Raw genomic sequence first — 21,056 nt, 5'->3', positions numbered from 1 at the left:
CCTCAGAGGGACATACTTCTAGTACTTATTATATAGAAATCTATATTATACTCGTAATTAGCAACCAATGCTTTAATAAATACTTAAGGGCATCTGTCAGCAGTTTTGTACCTAGGACACTGGATGACCTGTTACATGTGCACTTGGCAGCTGAAGGCATCTGTGTTGGTCCCATGTTCATATGTGCCCACATTACTGAGAAAAATTGTGTTTTATCATATGAAAATGAGCCTCTAGGAGCAACGGGGGCGTTGTCGTTACACCCAGAGGCTCTGCTCTCTCTGTACTTTGATTGACAGGACCAGGCGTGATGATGTCTACACTGCCCGGTCCTGTCAATCAGTGCAGAGGACACGGCAGTTGCAGAGAGAGCAGAGCCTCTAGGTGTAATGGTAACCCCCCCGTTGCTCCTAGAGGCTCATATGCATATAATAAAATATAATTTTTCTCAGCAATGCGGCCACATATGAACATGGGACCAACACAGATGCCTTCAGCTGCCAAGTGCACATGGAACAGGTCAGCCGGTGTCATAGGTACAGATCTGCTGACAGATGCTCTTTAATATTCCCCTTACCGATCCAGTATTTTTTTTTTCATATAACGAGAGCTTGCACGAGAAATCGCCTATGTGCATAAACCCATTTACTTTTTATTGAAGGTACGGTCCATGATGAAACTCGCTCATGTGCATAAGCCCTTAAGGTGCCTATACAGTTTAGATTAAGATCCCCCCCCCCCCCCCCCCATTTCTGCAGGGACAGGAGAAGACTATCTGATGTAGGGCTGCAGCTATCGACTGTTTTTGTAATAGAGTATTCTATTGATTAATTCAACGATTAATTGAGTACTCTAATAACAAAAAATCTCATCAGTCCCCCCCCCCCCCGTGCCATCAGCATTTCCCCCCAAGCCATCAGGCCCCCCCCCCCTCGTGCCATCAGCTTTTCCCCCAAGCCATCAGGTGACCCCCAGTGCCATCAGCTGCCCCCCCAGTGCCACCATCTCCCCCTCCTAGCCATGTCCCCAGCGCCAGTGAAATAAAATACTTACCTCTCTTGTAGGGGCGCAGCTCCACAGGCTCGTCCATCTTCTTCTCCGCGCGCTGCACTGTCGTCCTGACGTCACACAGTGTCAGGTCATAGTGCACGCTTACATGCGCTATGTCCTGACTATGTGTCAGGCATCCTGTGCAGCGCGGTGCAGGCCGGCGGGTGACCACAGAGCGGTGAGTAATAGCAAGTGCTTCACTCACGCTCCGTGGTCAATCGAGTAATCGTTTCAGCCCTAATCTGATGTGTACACAGGTAGACAGCTCTCCATAGATGAAATCTGCTGAGAGGCGAGTGCGCACATGGTCTGGCTTGAAAAAGGGCTTCTAAACATGGGGTCAAAGCGTCGCCTATCTGTATACACATCCTGTATATATCCTGAGGATAGGTCATCAGTAATAACATCTTGGAAAACCCCTTAAGCCTCTTCAGAATACGGTCTGACTACTGTCATGGGCAGCGTGATGTCACCCCAACACCCGTTACCCATAAAGTAGAAGGTTGCTTTTAACCACAAAACATAAACAAATGCTAAATATTCTGCAGCTGTAAAAGTAATAAACAATCAGTATTATAAATGTACATATAAAATAAATATAAATGTATATTTATCATAAAAGTAGTAAAACGTGTGAGATGACACGTATGAGGCTCTATATTCGTTTTATAAGGTGCCATTTGCCACCAGCGCACTTAGTCGACTGAACCGAGAGCCAACGGCAACTGTGACCTAGTTAGCTGCCCGGAGAACACTGTCGGCATGAGCAGGACAAGGGGTGCCCGGCAGACGCAGCAGACAGGCAATCTGTCCAGAAAAGCAGGCACTTCTGTTAATCCTCAGCTAAGCTTCGCATGGCAGTCACAAAGATGTTCAGCTGTCTAGATCATCATAAGGTGAATTACTTAGGGCTTATCTGCATCTGCGCGTAAGGCAATCACGGCCAGGCTCAATTGAATCTCGTAATTTTTATGAACGTGCACAAAGTTTGATTTTATTACTTAGTGAGCTGTGACAAATGACAGCGAGGGCCACCGCCTCTGTCCTGCTGATAAGGAGCATATTAGTTTAAACTAATGCACAATGTGCCTCTAGGGGTCAGCTGGCCAAGGTCCGGGAACAATAAGTATAATAGATGCTGCAATAAGAGGGACAAATGGCCTCCAATACATGACCTCCTCAGAGTAATCAGACATGTTTGTGTCCAGTCTGTACGTGGCATAGGCGAGTGTGTATAATATATATATATACACACATACACATATTAGGATAGATAAGTAGACAAACAGATATTTTTCAGAAATCCCATAGCGGTGAATGGACAGCGCACCTTACAAGCAGGACCTCTCTATTCACCGCTATGAGACTGCTCTGCTAGAAGTAGAAGCACTCAGTCTCGGAGATCCCATGTCAGTGAATGGAGAGTGCGGTACGCTCTCCTTCACTTGGGGGGGGGGGGGGGGATGTTCTGGAGATAGGAGCAGGTCTCAGAGGTGGGTCCCACACCTATCGGACATATCCTAGCCATAAGCCATCAATGTCTGAGATGGGAATACCCCTTGATTAGTTGTGCTGCAGTTTAACCTTCAAAGTCCATGGAAGAGAGTTGGGCTGCAAACCCCCTTTTTTTTTTTAAACAAATTTTTAAAAACCCTCCCAATTTTATCAACAACAAGGTCTATTTCATACAGACCATAAAGATCACGGTATATAAATCTAATTCTATGAGTACAGCTACTGGTGACTAACGCGTACACATTGCACTGAAGACAAGCACCATCATCTTGCTAGGTAGGGAAATTGTGACCTTTGCCAAATTAGCTCCTTCTGGCATCTCCTTGCTGCAAATGAAGGTTAATGTGAGGCGCAGCAAGAGGGCAGATTTTCCATGCCAGCCCAAGCCTTCATAATTGTCACAAATCCGTTTTTTCCCTGGGTTCAGTCAGCATTTGTAAAATCTCAGGTTATAACCTGCAGCTGGTGCTGGGAGAGATTCCTCCCATTCTCTGACCCCCTTCTTCTAGGATCTGTCAAGCTGTTTTGAGAAATTTGCAACAGCACAATGCTACTATTGTGAACCCTGGCGGTCATCTCTTCCCACTGAGAGGAAGCTCCTGCTGCCCCTGATTGGTGTCTGCAAGAACAAAGACGCAGATTTAGGCTCTCATCAAGAGAACCAAGCCAAGCGCTGCTATCTGGCTGTAACATATGCCAATGCGAATGGTCGGCCTCTTGGGTTTCTGAGAAGAAGGCATCGCTACAAACTGTGCATGCCTTTGTCCTAGGCATGGCAATGTGAAAATGGCATTGGACGCCAAAAATGGGGAATACCTTGTCTTTCCCTATTGTCAGCAGCAGATGCGAGGAGACCACAAAGCTCCATCAGAATAATGCCTCGTCCCAATGGGAAAGCTCCCCCCCTCCCCCCTTAATATCGTGTAAAGATCTGGTAGCACAGTGTGCACAAGGCTACATACAAAAATATAAAACAAATTATGTACAAACTTGAAATAAAAAAAAATTTACATTTCTATCCTCCTATCAAAAAAATACAAATTATAGGGAATAGCTAATATTAAAAAAAATGTTACAAAAATGTATTCCCTGAAAATATTATTATTTTTTTGTTAATACAAAAAGTTTAAGCTTAGACTGGGAAGATAAAAATGAGTGACAAGGAATTAATTTGTTATGGCTTTGGGGTCACATACATCAGGTTTCATATAGATTGAAAATTAAAGTCATAGTTCCGTTTTTTTTTTTTTTTTTACTAATTTTAATATTTGTTCTACATTTTATCAGTATTCATTATTTTTCCTAGGCTACCAAGACAGAGATCCTAATATTAGTGGCTACTGGTTATCCGTGATTTACACACGCACGGTTTCAGCTAGCATTTCATTTTCAGCATTCTTCTCATATATTTTCTACACTCATCCGTTAATCAGGAATTTTTAACTGCTCCACCTCCATTTAGGGGTTTACTGTATACATTGTAAATCTATAGCAATGAAAAAACTAACAAAACTAAAAGAAAACTAGGATTATTTTTCATCCGTCTCTGACCAGCCACAGATGCGTGTATTCTCGGCAAGAGCCGGCAGACTCAGAAGGGGTGTATAGATTACTTAAATGATACTAATCAAGATCATTTAGCCCAATGTCGAAAATAGAATTAGCTGCTGCTCTAAAAGCCCCCCCCCCCCCCCTCAGTTTTTGGTGCTAGTAAAATGAAATGAAAATTGAATGTCCTTCAAAAGGAAAGAGTTAAAAGAGCATTTCTGTCGCTAACAGGAGTCCCGGCGATTACAGTAGGAGAGGGGCGTGTAGACCCCATTGGTACCAGAAATAATGCCATAGAAAGGTGGAGGACAATAATGCAGTCTGGGTCTTTGCTGAACTCGGAGGCTTTTAAAGAAATTATCACAGAGGAAAAATAACCCATCTATCAACAGGTAAGTAAGACGCGACTGGCTGACACCAAAGCATCTCTGGCGAGTTCAGAAAGGAGCAATTGTTCCTCCGATCGCTGCCTGTTGTACCTTCTCTTTGTAATTGCGGGAGGCAGCTGTTAAAAGTGGGCACTGCAGACAAAATGTAGCAGCTTAGAGGCTTGGAAAAAGCTGGCACACTCGCTAGATGAGAGGGACAGGCTCGGGGAGGGCGAGAGACCTCAGAGCCAGAGCCACGGGCAGTGATAGAGACAGATTGCTGTAATTCTGCCTGATTGATCCAAGAAGCAACTTGCGATCAATAAGCAGCCTATTTCGCTCAGGAGCACAAATACACATTTGTTAAAACTCTTACTCCACTAGAAACAAGGCGTTCATGGGGGTTGGCAATTTTTTTATTTTATTTTTTCAAACAGTGGATGGTTGAATATGGGCCTAAAAACCTGCGATTTCTGCGTTTTAGAAGAATAAAGGGAGGGAAGATCGCCTCCTGGCACAATTATGCATTTTTTTTTTTTTCTTATACACTTATTATTTGACCCCAAATTTATTAAGACTTTCTCGGTCCAGTATTAACTTTTTGCCAACGCACCGTGCCTAACATCAGTTATCTAAGCGAGTCCTACCATGTTCCCACCTCTAAAAAGTCAGAAAAGTCACGCTCTCTTTAATGGGTCTACCGCAGTCATCACTGTAAGGGTCCATTCACACGTCCGTATGCGTTTTGCGGATCCCACTCTCATAGAAAATGCCTTTTCTTGTCCGCAATTGCAGACAAGAATAGGACATGTTCTATTTTTTTGGCGGAACGGTAAGTGCAGATCCGGACAGCACATTCCGGCCCCATTGAAAATGAATGGGTCCGCACCATTTCCGCAAAATTGCGGAAAGGATGCGGACCCATTTTGCGGTCGTGTGAATGGACGCTTAAGGGGGCAATTACTTCACCTGCATATAAAGTGGTCCCGGTAAAATCAGGTAGCGCTGTATCCAACAGGAAACAGTTTTTCCGGGTAACCCCATAGTACTTTGCTCATGCACTAACGGCAACAACGAGTTATACCCTGCATAGTGGACAATTGCAAGATCAGTGGTGGTCCAACCACAAGAACAGGGGTCCCATGTCCTCCATTTGAACGGAGTGGCGATTGAGCATGCTCCATTCATCGCCATGGGACTGCTGTATAAAGCGGAGTACACTGTTCCGCTCTCTCCATAGAGACCGTGCACATGATTCACCGCTGATCAATTAATATGGGGAAGGGGGTGGTGACACAGTACCTTCGTTCTTGTAATCGGTGGGGGTCCCAGAGATTGGACCCCACTGATATAACAGTTATCCGCAGTGGATAGAGGGTAACTTCTTGTAACAATACCCCTTTAAAACCATGCGCCTTTCAAGTAAATTTACATTAGCACTACATACTATATTTACAGAGGATTCGTGACCACTCCCGACATATCTGTCACTGTATATCTGTAATTGTTCTGTCCCTATTTTATTCCTCCTGGAAATGTAGCAATAGCTAACTGGGTGTTACCATTCTGTTCTCAATGGGGTGCGTCAGTACACAGTCTGATGATGCCCAATCAGTGCAGCCAGTATCAGTTTGTGCAGGGGCATACGGTATATTTTACATGCTGCACAGATGGTTGAGAGTAAAAGGGATTTTCTAAGTTACATGAATATTTTCCCAGGAGCAGTACATGTGATAAAATAAAGTCCTACTCTTCACTCTGCTCCCATGCCACTTCTGGCGGTGTGCTCTGGTCCTCTCTTGGCGTTTTGGTTTTCCTGGCTGCCGCGGTGGCATTCTGTACATACCATGTGACTGCTGCAGCCAATCACTGGCTTCAACAGTCACGTGCTGTACACAAATGAGGCCAATGATTGGCTGTATGGTGACCTGATGTGTACAGGACATCACTGCTGCAGCCAGGAAGAGGACATCAGCGCTGCAGAGCATGACGCTGGAAGCGGGAGGGGAGAAAAGTGGCAAATATGACTTTGCAATGCTTCTGGGGAAATATTTGTTTAACTTGGACAATTCCTTTAAGTAATCTACATTAATGCCCACACAAGGCTTGACCCAACACAATCAGTGGTTTGCCAGGTGTGATGGGGGTTGGACCTGCGGTGATCAGTTGGGCAATTTCTAGTAATATATGACCTGTTTCACTATTAGGATGAATGAAAGAACCAATCTATAAAACTATAAGACACATATGGAGCAGTAAGCACAAAGGGACTGAAGTAGGGGCAGCAGGACACAGCTCTCAGCTTTTCATATCCATAAACACATAAAATCTGAAAGTGATGACACATACATTGTACTACCCATGTATTTTGGGTGTGAAGATTATGTACCCTAGAGCAGGGATCAGCAACCTCCGGCGCTCCAGCTGTTCTGAAACTACAACTCCTTGAATCCTCCTTTCACTTCTATGGGAGCTACCAGCCAAGTGCACATGCTGGGAGTTGTAGTGCCGAAGGCTGCCGATTCCTGCCCTAAAGGCAGATACCTTCATCCTTCTAAATCCAAACATTACCTCCACCGCTCTCCATAGAAAGGATACAAGTTCTGGTACAATGGGATGAGAGATTTCAGCGCTCGGCTAGCGTTAATTGCGGTTGCCCGAACCAAGCCTGGAAGTATTTTACCGTTCACAATGGCTCCATCAAAAAGTGGTCCAAAAAAAGGGATCTGCAGGGAATAAAGAAACAAGGCATTACATGCAACTAAAAGGAAGAGTTATCTGCCATAAGAAGTGATGAGGAGAGGGTCATCGGATTAAGCTTCTCAGTCAGGCCGGATTACTAAGGTACCTGACGCCTCTTGTGGCAAAAAAATCTGTTGCCCACATAGCAATCCCAATAACCCCATAAAGAGTAAATGGTAGACCATAATAGAAAAGTAGAATTTATTATTTTCACAAGTAATAACACAAATATAAAAATAGGGCCGAAGCCCCCAAATGTATGCTACAGAAGAGAAGCCCATCACGGGCAGTTTAGACAAGGCCAATGGAATAATGATAAGAGAACTCAGTGAGAGTCAATGGACATGCAGCATATTGCAAAATACCCAGGTAAAAGAGTATGTGTAGTACATGTGTAGTAATGAATAAATATAGAAGTAGTTAAATAGACCATACAATATAACCAGGCAAAAGAGGTTAAATAACCATCAACCCTATTATATTGCAATATCAGAAAGACTCTCACAGAGATAACATTATTGTGTGGACAAAGATCACAAAGCAGAATATACCATAAATAGCTCATCTGTAAAGTATATAAATACCCATATTGGCGGTAGTCCCAAAGTGCCCCGTACGGCAGACACCCTTGACGCGCGTTTCGCTACACTAGCTTCGTCAGGAGGCGTCTGGGTGTTTTGCAATATGCTGCATGTCCATTGACTCTCACTGAGTTACGATGTGGGATATGTCGACTATTCTTCTCAATGTAGCTACGTGCGGTATTGTAGATGTACTAATGTAAATATAGTTCTCTTTATCAGTATCCCATTGGCCTTGTATAAACTGCCCGGTATTGGCTTCTCTTCTGTAGCATACATTTTGGGGCTTTGACCCTATTTTCATATTTGTGTTATTACTTGTGAGAATAATAAATTCTACTTTTCTGTTATTGACTATTTACTCTTTATGCGGTTATTGGGATTGCTATATGGGTTCTTTACCCTAAAAAACAATCAGGTGTACTAATATCAGGATCAGGGCCCCCATCCCCCCAGTGAACCCCATAAATTAAATCCGATATTGCATTTGAATGTTTGGCTTATAAGGAGGGCATCACACGTGTACAACCTTGCACTGTATAACTTGCACCTGGGAAGTTTTTTCCCTTGACTAAAGGGCTCAGAGTGGGTTCAAAAATAAGAATGGAGATATCAAGATAACAACGTTAAAAAAAAACCACAAAAAAAATGCGCGGGACACAGGCCGGAAGAGGCCTGCATCGCATCGCTGCTATGGAGGTATGTGTTTATTTTTTATATGGTACAATACTGGCTACTGGCACACGATTGGGGGGCACTTGTTACTGGCACATGATTGGGGGGCCATCTATGGGAGGCACTTCTCCCTGGCACATGATTGGGGGGCACTGTGGGGGCACATCTTACTGGCACATTATTGGGGGGCACTGTGGGGACACATCTTACTGGCACATTATTGGGGGAACTTTTTACTGGCACATTATTGGGTGGCACTATGGGGGCATCTACTGAAACCACAAAGGAGGAGTATTTTATATTGGGGGCTCTGTATATGGGCATTTTATACTGGGACACATTATGGTGGGTACTATGGAGAAGGGGGGAGAGGAGTACTATAGGGTCATCTACGGGGGCACTAAGAAGGGGTATTTTATACTTGCAAATTATGGGGGAAACTGAGGGCATCTATTGGGGCATTATATATGGGGCATTTTATAGTGGTACATTTTGGGCGGCACTAGGAGGGAGGGGGAGAGGAGCACTATGGGGGGCATTTACTGGGGGCACTTTATAGGGGAATTTTATACTGGAAAATTATGGGGGCACTATGGGGACATTAGCTCAACTAGGGGCATTAAAAGGGGGTGGTTTTTGCACTGTCACATTATAAGGAGAATTATTACTACTGGGGGGCATTATGGTAGGCTTTATTACTACTGGGGGTCTAGGGGGAACATGATTACTAGTAAAGGGCACTATCGGAGCATTATTACTTCTGGGGCACAGTGGGGACATGTTGGGGCACTATAGGAGCACTATTACTACCATGTGTGCTCTAGCAGAGAATTATTCTTATTGGTGGGACTTTTGGAAGCACTATTACTGTGGGGGCACCTTGGCACAGTATCAGCTTACCACAATTATTTTCAGGGGACGTTATGTTTACACTATTAGTGTCAAGGGCACTATTTTCTGGGCGCAGTTATTTTAGGGCACTGTGTGCCAATAATTATTGAAGGGCACTATCTGCATGGTACTACTATTATCAGGGGGTTTATCTGTTTCTGCAGTATAGTATTGGGGAGCACAGCGGCACAGTATTGGGGGTGGTAGGATGAGTTGTCCAGAAGATGGGAGGATGATGGAAAAGCAGTAAACTAAGATTTTTTTTTTGCCAAACTGCAGAGACGAGAAATGGCTGAAAAATGTTGGTCTGGTCTGAAAGGAGAAGATGAGGAAAGAGAACATCTACATCAAAGGAGACATCACTGGATGTAAAAGGTATGTGGGGCTGTACTACCCTGTATGTTCTGTAGTGATGGGAGGGTGGATATAGAATATGGTCCACACTACCGCATCCTGGCCCCAGACTTCAGGTCACACTGTGCGTGTTCTGAAATCTGGGGCCTCTCACCCATCTACTACATTATCTGTACACAGACAGTTATCACTGTGTTACATAGGACCTCAGGTGATATCTACTACATTATCTGTAAAAAGAGGAGGGGGGGGGGTGCCCCGGGTGCTGCCAACCCACGCTACGCCACTGGATAGGTGTGGATCCCACCTCTGGGACCTGCACCTATGTTTAGAAAGTAGCCCACAAGTTGAAGGAGGACACACCGGGCACGCACTCCATTCAGTTCTATGGGAGTAAAGATAGCTGAGCAGTGCGCTTTGGTATTTTTGGAAGTCCCATTGAAATGAATGGCAAGAGCAGCCACCACTTCATTCACTTCTATGGGGCTGACTGAAATTGGCAGTCCTTCAGAAATGAATGGAGGGTGGCCACACATGTGCAGTGCACCCTTCTTCACTTCGCTGTAGGTGCAGGTCACAGAGGTGGCATATCCTAGAAATATGCCCCCAATATAAGAGACGGGACAACACCTTTAAAGGAATTATCCAGATTTTACAAGTAATAGGCTATCATCAATACAGGCCATCCGTGTCTGATTGGCAGGGGTCCGACATCCCACACTCCGCCGATCAGCTGTTTCGGAGTAGGTCCACCACCAGGACTACATAGCTCCATCCATTGTGTAGTGGACGGAGCTGGTAACTGCAGCTCTGCTCCTGTTCACTTCACTGCAGTGAAAAGCTCCATCCACTACCCCCTGACCCCATCAGATATTGTTGGCCTATCCTGAGGATAGACCATGACTTGTAAAATCCTGGACAACTATAATACCAAAAAAGGGTCGGTACTCAAGCGGTTAATGCCATTTCTTTAAATAAAAATCCCTGAGGAATTGATATAAAATAAGTATTTGGGAAAAATGCGGAACAACAAATAAGCTGTAGTTACTAAAAAGCGGAAAACCTCTCTAACACACGCTCTTTTCACGCTGGGTCTGCAGTGCCTCTTTACCGTACGCGGGAGGAGCTATATTCGGCACATATGTTAAACAGATCCTATTATACCAACGGAGGACAAAAGAAAAAAAATTGGTTTCCACTTTTTACTACAGTCTCCGCTATCCCATACAGAGTGATCTAGTAAAAAAAATAATAATAAACTATAGAAAAGTTGATCACCTCCCCATGTGACACGCCATAGCTCCTGTGATGAGAAAGGGTTAGCGTCACTTTAATTAGGACAGAATGAAAAGACAGGTAGCATCTTACTTCGGGTTTCTTCATAATCTGGATGCTGAACATATGATTCTTCATGGGATAGATAACTAGTAGCACATCCCCGAACTCGGTGGGTATAATGCCTCGACGATACTCTCTGCTGTGCTCCGACCAGACGATATGCACTTCATCATTGCCGAGGTGGCGAAGCTTCAGAGGTAAAGGAAATTGAAAGAGGCAGAAAAAAAAAGTGAATGAGTATAATTGGGAATAAAAATGAAAGCCAGCTGTTATGAAATTTAATTTGCCGGGGGGAAATGTAATCTACTTTGCTGCGTTAAGCCCTGTAAGAACAGGCAGACAATAATGTGTGAAGGTGAGAAATGGTGCGTGCTGAACACAATGACAAAACTTTTAGAACTGGATTATACACACAGGACGACGGGGACATGCGGAGAACAAAAGGACGGCATTCCTGCACCAAGAGATCAGGACACTTCACTTCTTCCCACCCCCAAGAGGGATAATCCCCATCTGGACATTTATGGCCTGTCCAAATATATACGGCATAGAAGTCATCCAGGAGCATATTCCAGAGGTGGGACCTGCACCTATCTGGAGAACTGGTCCCATCTCACGCTGCTGTGAATGGAGAGGTGACCACGCACGTAAGGATCTCAGCATTTGCTTTGGGGGGGAAGGTGTAGCCAGTTAACAGTTTTTGGTTATCCTATAGAAGCGAATGGCGAGAGCCATGCTTATATGTGCACCTCTCCATACACAGGGGTGTGAGAAGGGCCCCTTTCGCAGAGGTAGTGCCTCCACTTATCTATCCTGAGGATTCACCATAACTGCCCAGATGGGAATACTGATTTAAAGAGGACCTGTCACCAGTCCAGATTATAAACACATTTCCCATAGAACAACAATTCTGGAGCATCTTTACGGCTCTGCACTGTGACGTTCCTCTCTTATCCCGCCTAGAAATTTATGTGTCTCTATACATTCTTGGTGCTACCAGCACTGGCTGCTCAATGTAAAAAAAAAACAAAAAAAAACAGATTAATGAAGTTTATAAAAAAAAAAAAAAATTCCACAGGAGATTTTATATATTTTTCTAAGTGGTAAATAAACCTCACACAACACATAAATATGTATTCCCATGATCACCATCAGCTGTATAATAAAGATAACATGCTATTTAGGCTACATGCACATGAGGGTCCATTCACACGTCCGTGGTGTGTTGCGGACCCGCAACACAGCCGGCCGGCACCCGCTATAGAAATGCCTATTCTTGTCCGCAGCTGTGGACAAGAATAGGACATGTTCTATCTTTTGCAGAGCTGCGGACTGGAAGTTCGGTGCCGAAACCCGGAAGTTCGGGGCCGCGCTCCACAATTGCGGAAGCGGAGAGCACATAGTGTGCTCTCCGCTTCACGTCCGGGCCCATAGAGAATTAATGGGTCCGCACCCGTTCCGCAAAATTGCGGAACGGGTGTGGACCCTTTTGCGGACGAGCGAATGGACCCTGAACGTGGTTTGGTTCCGTATCCGAGCCGCATTTTTTGCGGCTTGGGTGCGGATCTATTAACTTCAATGGGGCCACAAAAGATGCGGACAGCACTCTGTGTGCTGTTCGCATCCGTTGCTCCGTTCCATAGACCCGCAAAAAAAAATATATAGAACATGTCCTATTATTGTCCGTTTGAAGGACAAGGATAGGCATTGTTACAATGGATCCGCAAAAAAAAAAAAAAAAAAAAAAAAACGGATGCCATACAGACTTCATCCGTTTTTTGAGGGGGCGGATCCGCAATTTGCAGACCACAAAACACATACGGTCGTGTGCATCTAGCCTTAAGGTGATTTTTTATTTTTTTTTACTAATACCAGAGCATGTAGCCCACCTCCAGCAGATTGTCCTTTCCGTTGTGCCACTATGTCCCTACTGTAGTATGCTTATTAGTAGAACTGGCGCTCTTCTCAGTGGGCGCCACCTTCTCCCTGGCTGTGACGCTGTCCAATCACTGCCAACCAGTCCACAGCCAGAGAGAAGACGAGCTGTTCTCCTGAGAGTTGGTAAACCTCCCGAGAACAGGCTATGGAAGCGAGTACTATTCTCGCTTACGTAGCTCCTCCTGCTGTAACATGCTGCCTGCAGATTGTCATCACCACCCCAAAAGAAGTTAGGAAAACTTAAGTTATAGGAAAACTGTGTCACTAAAAAATAGACATCCCTCAAAAAACAAGGTCTACATTGACCGAAAAATAAAAACGTTACGGCCAGAAAAAAAAAACAAGATCGGGATTACCAATCAGAGGACCTGCCAATAAATCGCTCAGAAGGGAATACGCCTTTAATGACTGCTGGAATACTTGGTGGTCATTCAGAAGTGAAAGGCTTCCTGGGTTTGGTCCCAGCACTGCAATCCCCAGGGCCAATGCTTAGCATATATGTTAGGGTAAACTTTAGAAACGTCCTTACATATATAATTATTCCGATACATTATAGTTAAAAAAGGAAACATCAAAAATTACATAAATTAAAATAAAAACCCTTAAAACAAAGAAATATATAGTACAGTATTTTTCTTTTATGGCTCATGGGGGCAGTGGAACACTTTTGGGGAGGCCTATAAACCCCAGTATGGGCAGTTCCCATGTTTTTCATTTAACCCCGTTGTGCATGGTCGGCTGTAACGTGCAGAGTCTCTATAATCAACATGGCTGACCTACGCTGGCCTCCATTTGTGGTCACACCCCAGAATGCTGTAAACACAGTTTCAATCGGATTTCTCTCTCTCTTGAAATGCTCCTCTGAAAGACCATCTCTGACATATTGTCCTGCTGTGTAACATCATCTACTCGCTTGGGCTCCTGCGATACGTCTTGTGCCGTCAGACCTTGTACTAACTGAACCTAAGAGAAATGTGAAGTAAATGGAACCTGGAGGCAAAACTAAATGCAATTTTGATCCAATAATGTCCTAATCTAAAGCAGAACTTTGGCTGCCAGCACCAGGGTATCGCGCACGGATCTCTGCTCTCTAGACGCCATCACAAACAAAGCCGGCCATGACGGAGGATGTTAGGAGGGAGATTCACCGTGATACAAGGAACGCCCTGCCGATGGAAATATATAATCCAGGGGTTCTGAAGCTGTAATGACACATGCATTATGCCTCTGACGTAGTGGTCATAAAGCTTTCTATAGGCAGCGGAATACGGTATTACACTACCTGCAAGTCTGCTTTATCTGTACCGTATTAAAGGGAATGTGTCATCAGAAATATAATCAATTTTTTACATGAAAGATTTAAGAATTTTTAATTATTTTTTTTTAAAATTTTACATCTTACAAAATTAATAAATAAATAAATCCTGAATTAGCACAATTTTTACTCTGGCCACTGAGCCTCGAAATAGGCGCTTCCTGTTCGGTAGGACTTCTCATCTCAATATCATGACCGGAAGGATTACAATAAAGTAAGGCCTCATGCACACGGCCGTGCCGTTTTTTTGCGGTCCGCAAACCGCGGATCCGCAAAAACTGGAAGCCACCCGTGTTGCCTTTCGCAATTTGCGGAATGGGCGCCGGCAATATACATGCCTATTCTTGTCCGCAAAACGCGGACAAGAATAGGACATGTTATATTTTTTTAGCGGGGCCGCGGAACGGATCCACGGATGCGGACAGAACACGGAGTGACGTACGCATCTCTTGCGGCCCCATTAAAGTGAATGGGTCCGCATCCGACCCAAACAATGGTCAAGTGCATGAGGCCTAAGGATCAGTGAATTTATTTGCACCAATCTATATGTTCATCTGAACGAACCCTCAGTCAGTGAAGGACTATCCATCTACAGACTATTCCCCACTTTGCCAGCAGATCGATATGGCGGCTCATCTCATGCGGCCTTGATAATCTTGCGGAGGCACTGCATGCGCAGAGGATATGCCTACAGAAACAAATTGTCGATTCTGTGCATGCCGCTAAAATTGGTTGACCTGGATCCGTAGGCGTATTATCAGCTCGTGCACTGTTACTGCGAGATTATAAAGATCACATGACATGGGCGGCCATGTTAATCTGCCGGCAGAGGGAGCGTCTGGAGCTGTGGGGTCAACCCCTCAGAAGGGTCGTTTCGTGCAGATCCTCCTATGAATTGACTGGTGGCTCCCGGTGATGGCACATCAACTAAGAAGAAAACCTCAGAATGTCCGGAAAAATTATTAAGTCAATTCATTTCACACCTTAACACCAATATATCAGTTTTTTATGCCCATCAACCCGTTTACCGTCTGGATAATTCCTTTGTTGATCAGGGGAAGAAAAATCACCAGTGATCAGTGTTTCCTCGATGTCAATGCCAGACACACGGACACCTAAAGCCCCCGTCAGGACCCCAGTGTCATGATATATTATACATTCAGTCTACAGAAGCAGCTCTACAGTGTCAGAACCTCAGCGCAATGCCGAATGTAGTTACTTCCCCTGCATTACACTGACACATTAATGTAAAATAAGGGGCATAGATACATAGACAAAACTAGAACAACGTATAGAGAAGTAAATGGTAAGGACATATGGCTTTCCCCTCAGATCATTTTTCCTTACAGTAACGATGATGAAATGGAGTTGTCTTTGTACGTGAGGCACAGGAGGATCCATAGCGCACAGCTAGAGCCCGAGGCATGGCCAGATCCCAATGCTCCATCGTTCTAATTTAATTAGAGGCATTAAACTCCATGCTGAGGTCAAGCAGTTCCCACTTCCTGCATCCCCAGCTATCCAGCGTGCGCTCATTAATGTTCCCACTGACTGGATTAACACCTCGGAAGATGCATGTCTGGAGGAGCCGGGGGGAGGATGCGCACCCCTGACAAGGGCCAAGATCCGAGACCTGGACTTGTTAGCACTAATGCAGAATTTATTGCACAGCATCAAAAACAAATACTTCTGCAGACAAACCGCCACACATTTTACGGTAAGTGTGCACTTGGCTCGCCTGGTGGATCTGCATTTGCATTTCACATGAACCAAACACATACGTAACTTACTAAATGCATGTGCAAACATGTAAAAAAAAATTTATCAAGATTGGCGTTTGTAAAGACACGCTTGATGCAGTTTGCGATGGTGTGAGATGCTCCAAAAGAGACGCCCACCTCTTATTAATTTTGGCACACCTAGGCAGGTACGTGCACCGCACTCTAAAATCTACGCAAAGTATCAGCTTGTGTAGGTATCAGGCACGGCTTGCAGCGGTTGCAGCCCATGTAGGACCCATGCGCTTCTGTTGATGCCCTGCCTACTTGTAACAAAAGTGACACAACGGCTAAGAGTCAAAACCTTGTGACTTTTTGGTGCCACAAATCAGGAGCAAGAGGCTTGGTTAAAAAAATGAATGGGCTATCATGAGGACAGGCCATCAATGGTAAAATTCTGGAACATCCTTTAATCTTCACCCACCTCAGAAGCTTACAGCCAGATTCCAGCAGGGTCATCTTAATAGAAATCTTATTGGTAATTGTTATCCTACAATTCTCTAAAAGAGAGTGCATCCCCCTTATCCTCCCCCTAACAGCACATACAACAAAACTTCTCCTGCAGGGAACAAATGCCTTATACCTGGTAGGTGTACTGTCCAGACCAGGGCTGTGGGGTTTGGGTTGTGAAATTCTGGCTTAAAACATTATTAATCTGTTAATAATATTGTGTATTTAATGTATTTATTAATTTTCAAAGGAATTTTATGCTCCATCAATCTAAGGCCCTTATTCATCTATAACCTAACTACCTGCACAAGATGGTTAAAACAAAAAAAATTAAGTTTTATTCCAGATAAGAATAATAAAAATATAGAGTTTACCCTTGTATTAATATATCCATAGGCAGATGGAACCTATGGCTAAAAGGACACCAGAGATTCAGAACAGTGACCGCTTCAAAAATAAGATCTCCTTATTAACGTCAGTAGCCTAACTTGCTCAACGCGTTTCATGTATCCCTTTTGCGGACACCTCATCAGAAGCTGTACAGAGGCCCTGAATCAGGTAATCTACTTAACTGTATGATGGAGCAGTACCCCTGCACGTGTGGTGTGCAGTCTAACCGGCACTAGTATAGCCTTATTCATCTATAACAGCAAGGTGTTCTAGTGGCGATAGATAATCAGTATTTCTCTCTCCTGTCCTTATACTATAATCAATGATAAGCAGAGTATTTTATTGGTGAAAGATAATAATTTCACACCTCTCCTGTTCTTCTATTATAAACAGTAATATGTAGGGTGTTCTAGGGTAATAGATAATCAGTTCTCACCTCTCCTCTGTTCTCTCCTGTCCTTCTACTATAATCAGTGATAAGCAGGGTGTTCTAGTGGTGATAGATAATCAGCTCTCACCTCTCCTGTGTTTTCTCCTGTCCTTATACTATAATCAGTTATAAGCAGAATGTTCTAATGGTGATGGATAATCGGTTCTCACCTCTCCTGTGTTCTCCCCTGTCTCTTATACTATAATCAGTGTGTTCTAGTGGTGATAAATAATCAGTTCTCCCATCTTCTGTGTTCTCTACCAAAATTAGCAATTATTGGCCATTAATGAAGGAGTCGGGAGTGTAACTCTGCAGGCCTGGTCTAGACTCCTGGAGCTCGCATAACGTGTTCAAAAATAGTTTTGGAGTAAATGGTCTTTTAAAAGTAATCTGCAGTGTTTCTACCACAAAAATACCCTTTTTATTCTCTACTTCCATGTTTCCTACTTGTCTCTGCTGCTAATCTGCACTGCTGAAAGCAGACTATAGACCAGGGACCAGCAACCACCGGCACTCCAGCTGTTCAGAAACCACAACTCCCAGAATGCTTCATTCACTTCTATGATAGTTAGAAGAACAAATCATGTTTGCATGCTGGGAGTTGTAGTTTCACAGCAGCTGGAGTGCCAAAGGTTACTGATTCCTGCTATAGCATCTTGATGAGACGAACCCAGGCACTCAGCATATACCAAAAATGTATATAAAAAAATATCTTTATTGAAATAGCTAAAACTAATAAATAGAAGCATAAATTGGCAAAGACAAACACAACCACATGGAGAGTGCACAAAACACGTCGGGACATCAAGTTATAGCATTGCAAGTAGTGGAAAAGGTGGGATGGAAAAACAAGTACAAATAAATACAAAATCAACCCCTGAGGAAGCCGACGCAAAACATTGTGTAGGGGTCTCTTGGAGGTGCCACTAGCCGGGTCTGTATTGTGTATATGTTGTGAATCATAGTCTTTTATCTAGGTGGGGGGAGCCACATGGTTTGATTTTGTATTTATTTGTACTTGTTTTTCCATCCCACCTTTTCCACTACCTGCAATGCTATAACTTGATGTCCCGACGTATTTTGTGCACTCTCCATGTGGTTGTGTCTGTCTTTGCCAAATTAAGCATCTAGTTATTTGTTTTATCGATTTCAATAAAGATATATTTGTGTATATATATTTTTGTATATGCTGAGTACCTGGGTTTGTCCCATCTAGGAGATATTCATTTTTGACACTTGCGTTCTATTTGTGCTATATAACCGTATTCCGGTTTTGTGCTTTATTGCTCATTGATATCCTGATCCCTGCTATAGACAATCAGCCTCCTTCCACCATTTTTATTTCCTCTGCAAAAAAAAAAAGATCTTCTTAGCTGTACTTCCATGCTACTGCAAAAATTGGTCCTGGTCCAGCATGTAATAATGACTAGGATCTACACATTGAGGATGATATGTAATGACGGGACAATCCCATTACATAAATCCCATAGGGTTATTTACAGAGCATGTCACATATATACAATGAGCACTGCCAGTTTGTATAGTATACACTCTGTAGGAACAGAAATTGCGTAGATAGTTTGGAAAAGTTGTGTGACTGGGAGACTCTGGCTTACTGTGTAAGGCTGGCTCTTGGCCGGACACAGGGACCTGCGGGAGTCACTTCATATCATTTCTCTCTTACCTTTTTTGTTAAACAGTCGTCTGAGTCAGAAAGCATCCGAGTGGACACGTGGAACATGACTTCTACCATAGAAGTGGTGAAATAAGGAGTGCTCAGTCCAGTGCTCTTGTTCCTCTGAAGCCCTCCCAGGAAGCCACAGTGGTTAGCTAGATTCACCTGCAGACATGACATATATTAGAGGCTGAATACCTCCTAAAAAACAGTACTAATAATTCTAGAATTTACAAAAATAAAATATATAAGATGCTTAGGTCTTGTACATATCCCATTCAAGGTGCACACTCAACTCCCAACATATGTGCCAGATACACAGGGGCGTGAAAAAGTCGCAAACTACATGATTGCAACTTTTTCAATGGCACTTGCTCAATTTTTTTTTTTGCATAAGTGCCGTTTTTCTGCTGCCACATTTATCATCTTCTGCGTCAATTTACTGGTGAAGAACACCGCCAAAATCTATGCCAGCCAGGGGCTTGAGTACATTTCAGTTCACGTGCATAGACTGACGGATGCTGCGCCTAATAAATGAAGAGGTAGGTGCCTCATCATAAATCCGGAGCAGCATCTGGCAGCGCGCCTGGTTATTGCAGACCAGCATATACCACAGGGCTGTGACTAATCTGCCCCATGGTGCGGATCTATACAACAGATGCATAGTTATCACTAACTGTTATTAAGGGCACTGAAAATGCAAATCGCAGTAGGCTTTCCAGTACAGTAATAAATAAATAAATAAAAAAAGTGATTATGATGCATACCGCCTCATCACGAAGACATGTAAACACTCAAGAGATACACTCAGGTGACAAATTATAGAGACACTTAAGTGGAAAGTGAAGAGTTCCTACCTCCCACCCAAGCCCAGCCACAAAGTCCTCATAATCCTGACTGCCGCCCGTGTTGGAGAGTATCGAGTGTTTATCTTCCTGCCCGTCAGCAATGTAGAAAACTGCTATTTTGTGTGTTTCGCGGCTGTAAAAGAAGAATAAAAAAATTATTAAAAAAGGGAAAACAATCACAACCTCCCTCTTTTAAAAGGAGCATTCCGGTTGTTACAAGCTATCCCCTAGGGTAACTCTTAGATCTTGGGGGTCCTACCACTGGGACCACCACCAGTCACAAGAACTGGGACCTTGTACCACTTGGGAGCAGCTTGTCACCCCAACTGAAATGAACAAAGAGGCAGGTCAGAAATGCGCACTGTGAAAGAATGGTTAGAGACGTTCGAGAATATGCGCAGAATGGAGGAATGGATTGCTGAAGATGCAGGACTAGATCAGAAATATTTGAAATTGTGGACGCCATGGCTTTTTTTCAAAGGGTCCCAGGAGTTCTCTGATTGGCTGGAACGGACCAGTTCATCTCCGGTTATCTCAGAATGATACCTTGTTGTTTGTCTTTACCCTTATGTGTTGTATGTGTGATGTCTGAGTTTGTCTGTCCCGTATGTCTTGTGTCGGGGGCTTAGTAATTGTGCGATCACCTATGTTCAGATTGTGTAACCCTATTAATGAGATTATTATTTGTGATTTGATTTCCACATTGTACTGGTACATGTTATTACATATTCAACCTTAATAAAATGATTCAACAACAGAAATGCGCACTGCCGCTTCATTACGTTCTATGGGTTTTTCCAGAATTAGCCAAACTTTAAGAGATGAACGGACTAGCACTGCATGACCTGCAGCTCCATTCAATTCAGGGAACCCTGAGAGATATGGGGTCCCCATTTTTGTGATGAGTCCCAACAGTAGGGCTCCATTTAAATCTAATAGTTATCCCCCATCCAATGTGGGCAATCTCTTTCCATGTGCCCTATTAAGGCATGTCTTCATAATAAAGGAGCACATGTGCTCTCCAAACAGCCACCGACCATTTGTTTGAAGAGGCTGCAGTACTCCCTTGAGCGCTGCGGCCTCCTCACAGCACCCCAAGCAGAGCGCCGTTCCTCGTACAGAGGCTGTATGACGGCTTGTTTTTTTGTGTGGATCACACTGTATTTTCAA

The 21,056-nt window shown here is 43.8% G+C and overlaps 1 protein-coding gene across 5 annotated transcripts in view; it reads right to left on the bottom strand.

The window, feature by feature from the left end:
- Positions 1-21,056, bottom strand: part of RALGAPA1 (Ral GTPase activating protein catalytic subunit alpha 1) — a 174,168-nt gene that overhangs the window by 12,194 nt on the left and 140,918 nt on the right. For 4 of the 5 annotated variants that reach the window (XM_044271450.1, XM_044271453.1, XM_044271451.1 and 1 more), the window contains 4 exons: positions 19,896-20,019; positions 19,048-19,203; positions 11,093-11,251; positions 7,080-7,207 (listed from right to left, as the gene is read on the bottom strand). In XM_044271450.1, coding sequence (XP_044127385.1) covers positions 7,080-7,207; positions 11,093-11,251; positions 19,048-19,203; positions 19,896-20,019 — 567 coding nt within the window. Of the gene's footprint in view, positions 1-7,079; positions 7,208-11,092; positions 11,255-19,047; positions 19,204-19,895; positions 20,020-21,056 lie in introns of those variants that run through there. The other variant, XM_044271452.1, reaches the window with a different exon arrangement.

Source organism: Bufo gargarizans, chromosome 11, assembly GCF_014858855.1.
Source record: "Bufo gargarizans isolate SCDJY-AF-19 chromosome 11, ASM1485885v1, whole genome shotgun sequence".
NCBI lineage: Eukaryota > Metazoa > Chordata > Amphibia > Anura > Bufonidae > Bufo > Bufo gargarizans.
The sequence above is the reverse complement of the archived record's forward strand: the minus strand, read 5'-3'. Positions and strand labels throughout refer to the sequence as shown.